General features: G+C 38.7%; 1 protein-coding gene across 1 annotated transcript; it reads right to left on the reverse strand.

The window, feature by feature from the left end:
- Positions 1–2,673: 2,673 nt before the first annotated feature.
- PABPC4L (poly(A) binding protein cytoplasmic 4 like) lies at positions 2,674–5,538 on the reverse strand. The gene has a single exon (XM_059924269.1). The coding sequence runs from the start codon at positions 5,061–5,063 to the stop codon at positions 3,951–3,953; it is 1,113 nt and encodes a 370-aa protein (XP_059780252.1). The 5' UTR covers positions 5,064–5,538; the 3' UTR covers positions 2,674–3,950.
- Between the last annotated feature and the right edge of the window lie 6,324 nt (positions 5,539–11,862).

The raw sequence follows: 11,862 nt of genomic DNA on the forward strand, positions 1-11,862 counted from the left end.
ATTTAAAACATCTCTTCTATCTACTGTTTTATTATTTACTTTAAAAAAATTACATTATGAGGCACATTTTCCAAATATAATACAAGTAAGCTAATACTAAAACCTCAAAATAGTGGCTAAATTTTACTTTAAAAATTAAATTCAAAAGTATCTTTAATGTAGTGAATTCTCATGAAAACTTGGTCTGTATTAGAGGTTCTTTTCAATCATGGTCCCATAATTATGAGTAACTTAAAAAAGAAATACTAGTTCATATGGGACTTGGTCTTTTAAAACATGAAATATGAGGATCTTCATGTAAAAACGCAAGTTGTTTTCAATTTACTCCTACGAGAAACCGACTGCTAGGAAATTAGAAAAACTTAAAAAGTAAATAAATAAAAATCATTTTGGACATGAAAATTTTGGACACCATTGAAAGATTTTGACTTTATTTGATCTTTTCTCAGTGGATTTATACAAATATTAAGAACATGAAAATACCAATACTAAAACCACTTTAAAAAGCTTATTTTTACCAACTATAAATTTCCACTTAAAAATTTAAAAATAAAAATTTAAAAGGCACGTTTCTATTCAATTGGCTGTACATGCAAGCAGGCAATGTGTGTGGGGAGAGAGAAGGCAGAGCAGAAGCAGTGACTCAAGGCATCTCTATGTAAATTAGCTTTTACTGGAATGCTTATCAGAAAGTGAAGATTCTTTTTATTTATCAAGGCACTTGGACATAAAAAGAGTAAAGTTTCTTGAATTCCTGAACCTCTACTGCCAACTAAGATGACTTGATAGTATCACACACATACAAAATTTAGAATAAGTAAAATTTAAATAAGCAAGAAAATCTACAGGATCATATCTTTTTGTAAACTGACAGTCATTTCTTACGGTAAATATTAAAAGTAAGCAATTTTTACTAAAATGGCATATTATTGTGTCATTATGAAGCTATAGCTACAATTCAGCTAAACATCTGGTATTATGTCCTATTAAATCCCCGTGCATGTGCAAAGAGAATGAACTCAGTTCCCTGATATTATCTTGATAATCCATTTACAAGCATTGTGAAATATTGTTCAAATATTTGAACATTTTGATAGAGTGGATTATCCAGAAAGAGATGTCAAGGCTTGACACACTTACTACACTTCCCAGTCCTGCTTCCTGGCACCCATTCTTAAAAGCTCTCTGATTTGGAGGTAAATACTTCTCAACACAGTAATTCAGAGAGCCAATGAGTTATAGTTGACATATGGATTTCAAATAGACTCTTACAGTAGATCAGTATTTACCAAGGCATGTTAATAGAATTGAAAAGTGAGACACTTTAAAAATATTTAGTATAGGCTGTGTATAAGATACTGTATACACAAAAGTTTTCTTTAGAAAGTACTGAGAATATGAAACTCTGAAAATAATAGAAGACAATACAGATGAATTGTGTGTGTGTATGGGGGGGTTGTATATTTGAGGTGTTCAAAGTGTTCTGAAACATACCATTAAAGCCACCGAAGTATAAGATTGAAAATTTTGAGATTAGAAATTTAACTTTGGAATGACCCTCAAAACTATAAACAAGATGGGAGTATCAGGAAAAAAAAAAAAAACCCCAAACTAACAAATCCATATAAATAAAAACCACCCCAACAGGAAAATAGACTAAAGTCATGAAAATAGACTAAGATCATTTTCAAAAATATGAAAATACAAATGTCCAGTAAATACAAGAAATGCTGCTTAACTTTTGAGGTAATAAAAAAGTAAAATAAATAACCATGAAATATTTTGTTTTTACATGTCATGTTGAATCAGACAACAACTTAAACAAAATCCTTTGTTCTTAGAGTATATGGAAATGAGCAATCCTCCATACTCATAATAGAAATGTTAAGTGGCACAAATCTCTGAACAGCATTTGGGCAATTTAAATATTAAACATTAATTCCAATGAATCATACATTTTTCTGAAGAAAATAATTATATACATCAGTGTATAAGAGTTTGCAAAGGGTGTTTATCTCCAAGTTGTTTATGATAGAGGAAAAAAAAAGGAGGAAACAATCTAGCAACCTATACATTTATCAAGAGGAAATTGTTATATTATGGTACGAACAATAAAGGAAAGATAAAAGTCATTAAAATTATAGTGCAAATAATTATTTGTGGTCATGGAAGTTGACTATGGCGTACTGTCAAATTAAGAAAGCAGTTTCAAACAAGGTTTATAGCATGATTCCATTTTTGTTAAATCATGTGTATAAGTATAGAGAAAAATTTGGGAGGAGATGCAAGAAATTGTAACAGAAGATCTGTCTGCATAATAGGATTATGTGTTGCTGTAATTTTTTCATTGTCCATAATTTTTTCATTGTCTAAAGAGATTTTAAATTTAGAAAATGTGCAATGAATATACATATAGTTCATACAAAAATAAACAGAAACAGATTTTCTCATTCTTTCATAGCTAAATTATTGCCATGGAAATATTTTAATATTTCTTTTGTACTGGTAATATATGAAACAGAAGACTTGAATGTATGGTTACAGGAAACAATGAAGCAGAGTAAAAAAAAAATAAAACAACAACAACAAAACTATTTTCTAGACACCTTTGGTATGAGAGAATCAGAATTTTAAAAGTAATTTCTTAAATGTAAATAAATAACTCTTGCATCTATTTCCAAAGTGGATTTCAAACAGCACACAGTAAAAGTCAGTATAATAAAACCCTTTTTAAAAAGTATAGAGGAGCTGAGTAATATAGAGGAAAAGCAGGAGAGAAGAAAAGATCTGGGAATGGGACTGAAATAAAAATCATGATGGAAAGCAGGCTAAGTGATGTAACTTCAATTTATCAGAAAATCAATTAGTGAACTTCTGATCAATCAAGGTTAAAAGTGAGCCTTCATGGGTTACATAACTCTTAAGGTCTAATAAAAGGAGATGTGGAGTTCATAAACATAAACTTTTACTGTTCTGAACCCTGAGACAATATCACTACATGTTACAACATATAACAGAGATTAGAAAACACAGTTGTTAAACAGAATGTCTATGTTTTCTATATATGACTTTTATAATGTTGGTACCTGGTTCAAAACTTAAGGCATAATTTTATGCTGTATACGTATGAAGAGAATTAAGACTAGGCCAACTTTTTGACCTGAAATGATACAGGCTTATAACTTAAGGAATGTGGAAGTTAAGGTTTTACTATTCAAGTCACAATTTTGATAACCAGCAAGCACCTGGATTATGTCAACCAATGTAAAGAACAGTAAAATATCCTATAAAGCAAGTTTGTAGGCAACATTAAAAAACTCCATCATTAATTTCAGCCATCAGAAAAACACCATTTCAGGATATAAATTGAAAGGAAATTCAACTATTTCCTAGTATTTTAAACATTAATTCAAAATAAAATTAGATATTGAGTTTGTAGTAGCAAGTTTTAAACTTTGGTTTCTTTAAAAAAAAAAAAAGATGAGAATTAGAAAATTTCTGTTTGTAAAAATAAATTACTTTGCAATCCTCGGGTACAAGAACTACTTTGGGCATATTTTCATGGAAGAAATTAAAGCTAGCAATATTATTAAAATAAGAAAAAGTATGCAATAAATGCAAATAATTACCACACTTCAGTTGGTTCAAAATGCAGTAAAAATATATCTAATTATACTTATTGCTATGAGCACTACATCAAAATCAGAAAAAGATACCATATTATAATTAGATGGTGTGCCTCTATAAAAAGAACCGAGGTTCTAAGATTCACTTATTTTTCCTCCAAAGAAAAATAAATAGCTTTGTATACAAAACCTTCGATCATAATGTTTACTAAACTAAGCAGCCATCAGCTGTGATTTGAAATTTACTGAGGACGATTCAGGCAGAGATCACTAACATCCCCCAAGCTGCTACAAACACTGGCTGGTGCATTAAGTTTTCCTCTCCTAGGGCCTCTGGGCCAGGGCGATGTTGAGCGGCTTGGAGCCCAAGATGCGGCCATTCATCTCAGTCATTGCTTTAGTGGCCTCCTCAGGAGAGGAGAAGCAGATCAAGCCAAACCCTTTGCTTCGCCCTTCTTCCTGCATTACCTTAACTCTGCTAATTGATCCAAATGAAGAAAATTCCCTCCGTAGCTTTTCATCATCAATGGTCTCATCCAGGTTCTTAATATAGAGCTTTGCCCCCCGGCACCGCCGAAATCTTTCCTGTTTCAGCTGCTCAAACATTTGCTTTAACTCAGCCTGTCGCTCTGCTTTCTTTTGTGCCCGGCCTACAAAAAGCAGTTGTCCATTTATGTCCTTTCCATTCATTTCTTCAACAGCCTTTTTGGCAGCCTCGTGGCTATCAAAACTCACAAAGCCAAAGCCTTTGGATTTCCCACTGGAATCTGTCATCACCTTAACACTCAGGGTTTTTCCATATTTGTTGAAAACTTCCCTCAGTCTCTCATCATCCATGTCATCTCCGAAGTTTTTGATGTAAACATTGGTGAACTCACTGGCTTTGTTTTGGAGCTCGGCTTCCCGATCTTTGCGGCTTTTGAATCTGCCAACAAACAGCCTGCAGTCCTTAAGCAGCGCCCCATTCATCTCCTGGATGGCCCTGTCGGCGGCAATCTGGCTCTGAAAGTGCACGAACGCATAGCCCCTGGAGCCGTGATCATCACTCATCACCTTGGAGGACAGGATCTTCCCAAAAGACGAAAAGTGTTCATAAAGGGTTTTGTTATCAATGGATTTGTCCAGATTCTTGATGAACACGTTCCCAATTCCAGATTTCCTCAAGTAGGCGTCACGCTGAGACCACATGAGACGGATGGCTTTGCCCTTTATCGGGTCAAAGTTCATGGTGTCCAGGGCCTTCTGGGCATCCGCCAGCTGCAGAAAGTTCACGTAGGCATAGCCCAGGGAGCGGCGGGTGACCAGGTCCCTGCAGATGCGGATGGACAGCACGGGCCCTACGGCGCTGAACTTCTTGAACAGCAGGTCCTCGGTGACGTCCGCGTGGAGGTCACCCACGTACAGGGAGGCCTGGCGGAACTTGGCTGCTACATGCATCTCCTGGCTCCTCACCACCACAAGCCGGTCCCCAAGGAGCTCCTGGAGTGATTTCTGCAGGAGGGTGGCCCGGGCTCATGCGTGGTGGCCCCCGAGTCAGCGCTCTGAGGCCAGGCGATGCGGTTCATTCGTGTACAGCTCCCCAGGCTCGGGCAGCACCCTCAGTCAAAAGCCCCTCAGCAACCAGTCCGGCCAACCCTGGAAGGGGGCGACAGAACCTTGAAATCTCAAAGAAAGATTCCTAGGTCAAGCCGGTGCTTCCGGGCCACTTGGTGAGGAGTCTTCAAGTGGCGGGCTGGCCCTGCATCTCAGCGTTCTCCACAGCCATTCTCCGCTCGCTGGCTTCTGAATAAAAATAGGCCTCGCTCAGGCCGGTTTAAAGTTACAGCCGCCGGGGGAAAGAATTCCACAAGTGGCGTCTGAGGCGGCGGCCCGGGACGCGGCGCGCGGGCGGCTGGCGCGGGGCCCCGGAGCCCCGAACCGCCCGGGACCGGGTCGTGCAGGCGCCGCCGGCCGGGCGCGGCCGGGGGCTCCGCGGGCTGCGCGCGCCCTGACCAACCCCGGCCGCTCTCTTCTCTGCAGACCCCGCGCTGCGCCCTGGGCAGGTCGTGGGTGGGGTGGGGTGGGGTGGGGGTGGGGGGCTGGGGAAGCGGACGGACCGACCGACGGACGGCCGCGGCCCGGTGGGCGGCGGCCGAGCAGGGGCTGGGGGCTCACCCGGGCTGCGGCCGGCGGGGGGCGGGCGGGAAGCCCGGAACTCGCGCGCTCAACTTCCCGCGCACTCGCTGCCAAGGGGGATGTTTTCTTTTTAATATTTTTGGAGAATGTTTTTCTTCCCCCCGCCCCTCTCGCTCACTTCCCACCCCCCTCGGACAGCTCAGCCGAGGAGCGGGAGGCGGTGACCGGGGTGGAGAAAGGCAGCCTAGGGGAGTGGCCCTAATAAACCCACCCGCCCGCAGGCCCTGGCGTAAGCCTGACTGCAGGAGCTTAGCCAAGTGTGGATCAGGGCTTGTCACTTTCTAGCTTCAAGCCCTCCAGTGGCTTTCTTCGACTCTTGGATAGGCTCCAACCTCCGCACCTTGTTCTTCAAAGTTCTGCAGGATTCCTGCCATGTTCCAGCCTCAACTGCCCCTTGGATCCCCTTCCTAAACTCCATGACACGCTCGCCTTTTGTTCAGGACCAACTTGGCAAAACTGTGTTCCTCAGCAATCACTTTTGATGCTCTTTCCAAATACAGGTTTTCCCTATACAACTTCTGAAAAAGTTTACGTTTCGCTCTTAGAGGCCTCGTATTTTCGTAGCATTTGTCTAATTAAAATATATTGTGTTACATTCCATGACAGTAGGGACCATGCCCATTTTATTTCTCCGCTGACTTAACTCAAGGACTTGCAGAAACGAGATGCTCAGTATTTGTTGAAAGAATCCACTGCGTGGAAGAGATGAAATATTTAACTTGAGGTTGGTTTTCATGCCCAGAGAAGTGGAAATAGTGTCCCTTACCTCAGAGAGTACTGTAAAGATTAAATGAATTAGTAGATTTGGAAATGTCTAACCTAATATCTGGCACAGGATAGGTTTTGATTAACATCGGTTTCATTTCCTCTAGCATTAAATAAATTCCTTAACATCATTCCTATAAAACCTTAAATTTGAATCATCATGCATCTTACGGAATGTAACCTGCAAAACTGAATTGCATGGATCAGTTTATATAAGGCTAATTTAGTGTTTTTCAAACTTTAATGGACATAGAAATCCAGAAGGGATCTTGCTTGAAAGCAGATTCTGATTCAGTCATTTGGAATCAGAATGAACTGGAAACTCTACACTTCCCAAAAAGCTCCTGAGTGATGCAGATTCTGTTGGTCTCTGAACTACGCTCTGAGTAACAAGACTTTATGGCTGAATGAGTGAGTGAGTCCCCAGAGTGGCATCTTTTCTAATGTAAGGACTAGAAAAAATATATTTCTCTTTCAGAAGATAATGATATTCTAACAAAATTCATTCTCAGTGATACATTAAAAACACACATACACACAACTAAGCTAGAGGGTGATTTTCACTATAAAATCCAAATTGCTTTTAACCTATCCGATGTTGAATAATGGTTTTATGATTACTCCTAACTTCATCCTGATTAATGATTCTTATTTGTGAAATTTATTCTGCTATGTGTTGCTCCTGTAGGATCAATTGTTCAAATAAATAATCTTTTCTTCGACCACATCCTCTAGGCTGCAATTAAAAAAGAAAAAAGGACCGCTGACCTAGTTGGTGAATACCATCAGTGGATTTCAGCACATACTTTAAAGATTCAGACACTGGGGCTTCCCTGGTGGTGCAGTGGTTGAGAGTCTGCCTGCCAATGCGGGGGACACGGGTTCGAGCCCTGGTCTGGGAAGATCCCACATGCCGCGGAGCAACTAGGCCCGTGAGCCACAATTGCTGAGCCTGTGCGTCTGGAGCCTGTGCTCCGCAACAACAGAGGCCGCGATAGTGAGAGGCCCATGCACCGCGATGAAGAGTGGCCCCCGCTTGCCACAACTAGAGAAAGCCCTCACGCAGAAATGAAGACCCAACACAGCCATAAATAAATAAAAAAAAAAAAAAGAAAGAAAAGAAAGTTCCTAAGTGTGCATTTCCTAAGAATTTTGTTGAGACCTTTTATTTCTAGGAAAAATGCTGAAGATCACATTAGTTCTTTGTACAACAATAATTCAGCTATAGCAAGATACCAAAATATTTCAAAAACCCATGGACTTTCCATTTTACTTTAGTGTGATCATCACTAAACATTTTGTGAGAAGTGAAGAAGAGTTTCCAGATTCAGAATTTAGTCCTATATTCTTGTCTCTAATCAACTTGCAGGCAACAGGTACAAACCTCAATTTGTTAAATGACCACCAGTCGTGCTTCTTCCTCTTTGTACTACTCATTATACTGCTTTCATTTTTATGTTTTAATAAAGTAAACATTTTTAAGCATCTATGATTCTTTCCTCTCTTTAATTCTCTAAATCTCATCATTTTGTCAGTTGTGTTGATTCAATAATTTCTTAATTTGGGATGTCTTTTACATTTGCCCTTTCTTTCTGTTCCCATTACCACTGCTTTTGTCTCATTTCCTTGTGTATTATTGCATGAGTTTTACTCATTTATCTTCTTTTGTCTATATGCCAGTCTGTTTTTATGGCAGTCCATTGTGCATTTTGCTGCTAGAATAATCTTACTAACAATTCTTTCATAAGATTTCAGTAAAAAAATTACAAATGACTACCATAACTTTGCAATATCAATTCTATCCTAGCTACATATATCTTCTGTCAAGCTAATTCATCATTTGTTTTATATGTACATGCAGTTAATTCTTTTAAAAATATCCTTTCCCTATTATTATCCAAATTCTATCATCCTTGAACCCTGTTTTCACCAGTATTTTTTCCTCTTAATAGTCCAGCTGACACCGATTACTTTTCCTTTACAGAAACAATTTATTTAATGTATGCATTGTGTATTTGTACTTAATTTTGGCATGAGTTCATTGGCTTTGATGGACCTCAACTTAAAATTGATACCGCCTACATTAACTGTCTTCTGCTTTCCTTAGCCAATCGTTACAGCTTTGTGTATTGCTGATTTGAGTGTCTTCTTAATTCCTCAAATATTCTGAAAATATTTCAATTAAGTGCCAATATTTTGCCTCATTTTGAAATAAGTTGTAAGTTTGCCCATCTTACGTTATTTAGCTCAATCAGCATTCAAAGTACAAGTTTGTTGTGTGGGTGTCTCACAGAATTAAGAGGAAATAAGATGCGGTTTTGCTTAAATGGCAGGAAAAATGTTTGTCAGTGTTTCTATTCACTGATATTGATGTTAATGGAGGTCAGTGCTTACCGTAGTATATATTATGAAGAAATGAGTAAATAGCTATTTTGAGTATGAGGATGCATTTTAAAAAAGAAATCTCTTGTACTAATTAGACCAAAGCAGTTTCTGATGTCTACTTGAATCATTGCTCTGATGTAGTCAACTATTAATAAAATTTTCCCTATTTTTGTTCAAAATGGGCTTTATTATCTTAATAGAAAGTAATAACATGAATGAAACTTGCTTTTATTATGTTTCGAAAGTGCTATGTTCAATTATTTACTCCAAAGTGTAATATTGCATCTTTTAGATTGTTTCAATTTTATTTGACAATTATGGTCTCTTTTCAGTTGTAATTGTTTCCTGATTTTTTTTTTTTACCAAAATATAGTGTTAATTTCATTAGAATGAGGTATATGATTTACATATCAGAGTTACACTTCTCCATTCAGAGCATATAGAAATGTCGCAAAAAGTCATGTTTGATTACTAGTAGATCTTGATCAAAAGTTCAAATCAATCCAAAATATCATTCACCAGTAAAAATATAGGCATCATAGAAATAAAACTGAATAAGAAACAGCATCTTTCCTCGAAAGTCTCAAGGCTCTTACTAGAAAAATAACTGAAACAACAACGTTAAAACAATGTAAAATCAATAATCTAAGAATAAATAAGATAGAAATTTAGCAAAGAAGATACATGAATAGTTTTACCTATGAGGACCAAAAAACTTTTGCAGAGAAGATGGTACTAAAGAAGGCCAAGCCCTCTTTTTGTGAACTCTGGGGAAGTTTAGGGATAAGTAATGTTGGTATCAACCAGTATCCATTTAATATTGCTCGAATATAAAGTGTGAAGAAGAAAGTGGCAGGAACTGAGACGAGAACAAGACAAGGGCAATAGGCCAGAGTGCCTTACATGCTAGGCTATGTTATGGACTTTGTTCTAAAGGAAAGCTATTGGAATAATACATTTATATTTTATTACATTTATATTACATTTCAGAACTGTAAAGTGAAGATAATGTGAAACACATGGAATCCTGGAAACATGATGCAGGGATAATGTAAAGATGTATAATCATGAACCATCCTGAGTATGAAAACGCATTTTAAAATAAAAATTTCTTGGGAATTCCCTGGTGGTCCAGTGGCTAGGACTCGGCGCTTTCACTGATGTAGCCCAGGTTCAATCCCTGGTGAGGGAACTAAGATCCCACAAGCTGTGCAGCCTAAAATAAAATAAGTCTCTCATACCAATGAGACCAAAGTGTTTCTTAAGTCTGCTGGAATGGTTGTTCTGTTGTAGTCAACTATTAGTAAAATAGTTCTAGGCATTGAAGTTATGGTGGTTAAGACATGATTTGTGGTGAAAAACATTTGTTTAAAGTTCCAACCTGATTGCCCTTAGATGGCTGCCCAGAGGTCCTTCATTTTGTCATTTTGCCCTCCCTATTTCACTTGTACCCTCTCTCCTTGCTCCAGAGCTCTGACTTCATCTTACTGTTTGACCCATGTTGCCAAAACCAGGAAAGCTGCTAATCCTGTATTCTTAGTTTCTTCAGTTAGTTTTTACCAAGCAATCAGACTCCTCCATCACCAGGGGTTATCACGTCTCATAACACAAGTCCATTGTATTATTATGCCGAAATCTCCTCAACCCTACCGGGGTAGTTAAGGAAGGGCAGAGGGAGTGAAGGAGTTTGAGAATCCCCTTCTTGGCCAGCTATCTTTTTCTTGATGGAACCCATGTGCCATTGTAAAAGAGAATGTTATTGGCTCTAACCTTGATGAAGAGGGAGGGATTGAGGGTTACCATCTTTCTCTTGTAACCAGGGAAGATCTAGCATCTTCCATGGAGATGTTCATCTCATTCCTGGTCATTCACACAGGGATGATTTTCTGACACCCAAGTGGGGAGCAGTTGTCTACTTTGGACAGAGATATTTTCCTGCTCATCATTTTAGTCTCTACTTGTCTACACTGCAGCCATTAGCATTAGTCAGCCAAATTCCTACCTATAGAAAACAGTGTCCCAGGTTCCACAGTCTTAACCTCAAAAGTTTCTGCATTATGATCCATGGGAGTCAATGCAGAAGAGAAAGTGGTTCAAGACTGGGTCACTGGGAATTGATCCTTTAGGTGTTAATGATTTCTCCTTCTCATGCTCCTTTACCCCCTCATGCATTTCTCTGAAGGGGAGCTTTATTAAATAATGCGCGCAGGCTGAAACCAGTTTAGGGTGGCTTATTACCTCCCCCATTCTCTTGCCAGGCCTGTGTCTGTAATTAGGTAGAAAGGTTTCATGAAGCAACTACTTTTCTGCTTGGTTCCAGGTTCTGGCTACAGATGGCAAATTCCAGATACCTGAAACGGCCTTCTAGATATAAAGTCTTTTTCCTATAGTTTGCTAACTTCTGTCTGTAAAGTAAAATATTTTCTTCAGGTAGAAATTCCTGAGATCTTATCTCAGTGTGTAGCTGCATTTTCTGGTGCTTGCTGTCATGCCAAACTGCAGGAAGCACAGTCAGTTAGGGGCTTAGGAACTGTTCTGTTTACTTGCTATGTGAAAACCTCCTTATCAATCCACATTGCCATGTATATAAATATGGATTCACTTGTTCTCTTTTATTATCTGTCACTCCCCACAACACACACACACAAGCCACAACACCGCCACCACCACCACCATTATCTTTAAAGTAAAAATTCCATGAAGGCAAAATTGTGTCTAAATGAGTCACCACCATATTCTCAATGCCTTTAATAAGAGCTCGAATGCAATGGGTTCTCAACACTTAAGTTTTGAATGTTGGCAGACAATTCTTTATAGGTCACTCACATTTCTACACGTCTTATAAGTAGAGGCACTGAGTGTCTTTGTTCTGGACTATGGTTTAAATGATGTTTATATAGCAAACATCCTT

This window comes from Balaenoptera ricei, chromosome 5 (assembly GCF_028023285.1).
Source record: "Balaenoptera ricei isolate mBalRic1 chromosome 5, mBalRic1.hap2, whole genome shotgun sequence".
Classification (NCBI taxonomy): Eukaryota; Metazoa; Chordata; class Mammalia; order Artiodactyla; family Balaenopteridae; genus Balaenoptera; species Balaenoptera ricei.

Excerpts from the sequence above, each read along its gene's own strand:
- PABPC4L (XM_059924269.1), bottom strand. The coding sequence starts at position 5,063 with ATGCATGTAGCAGCCAAGTTCCGCCAGGCCTCCCTGTACGTGGGTGAC.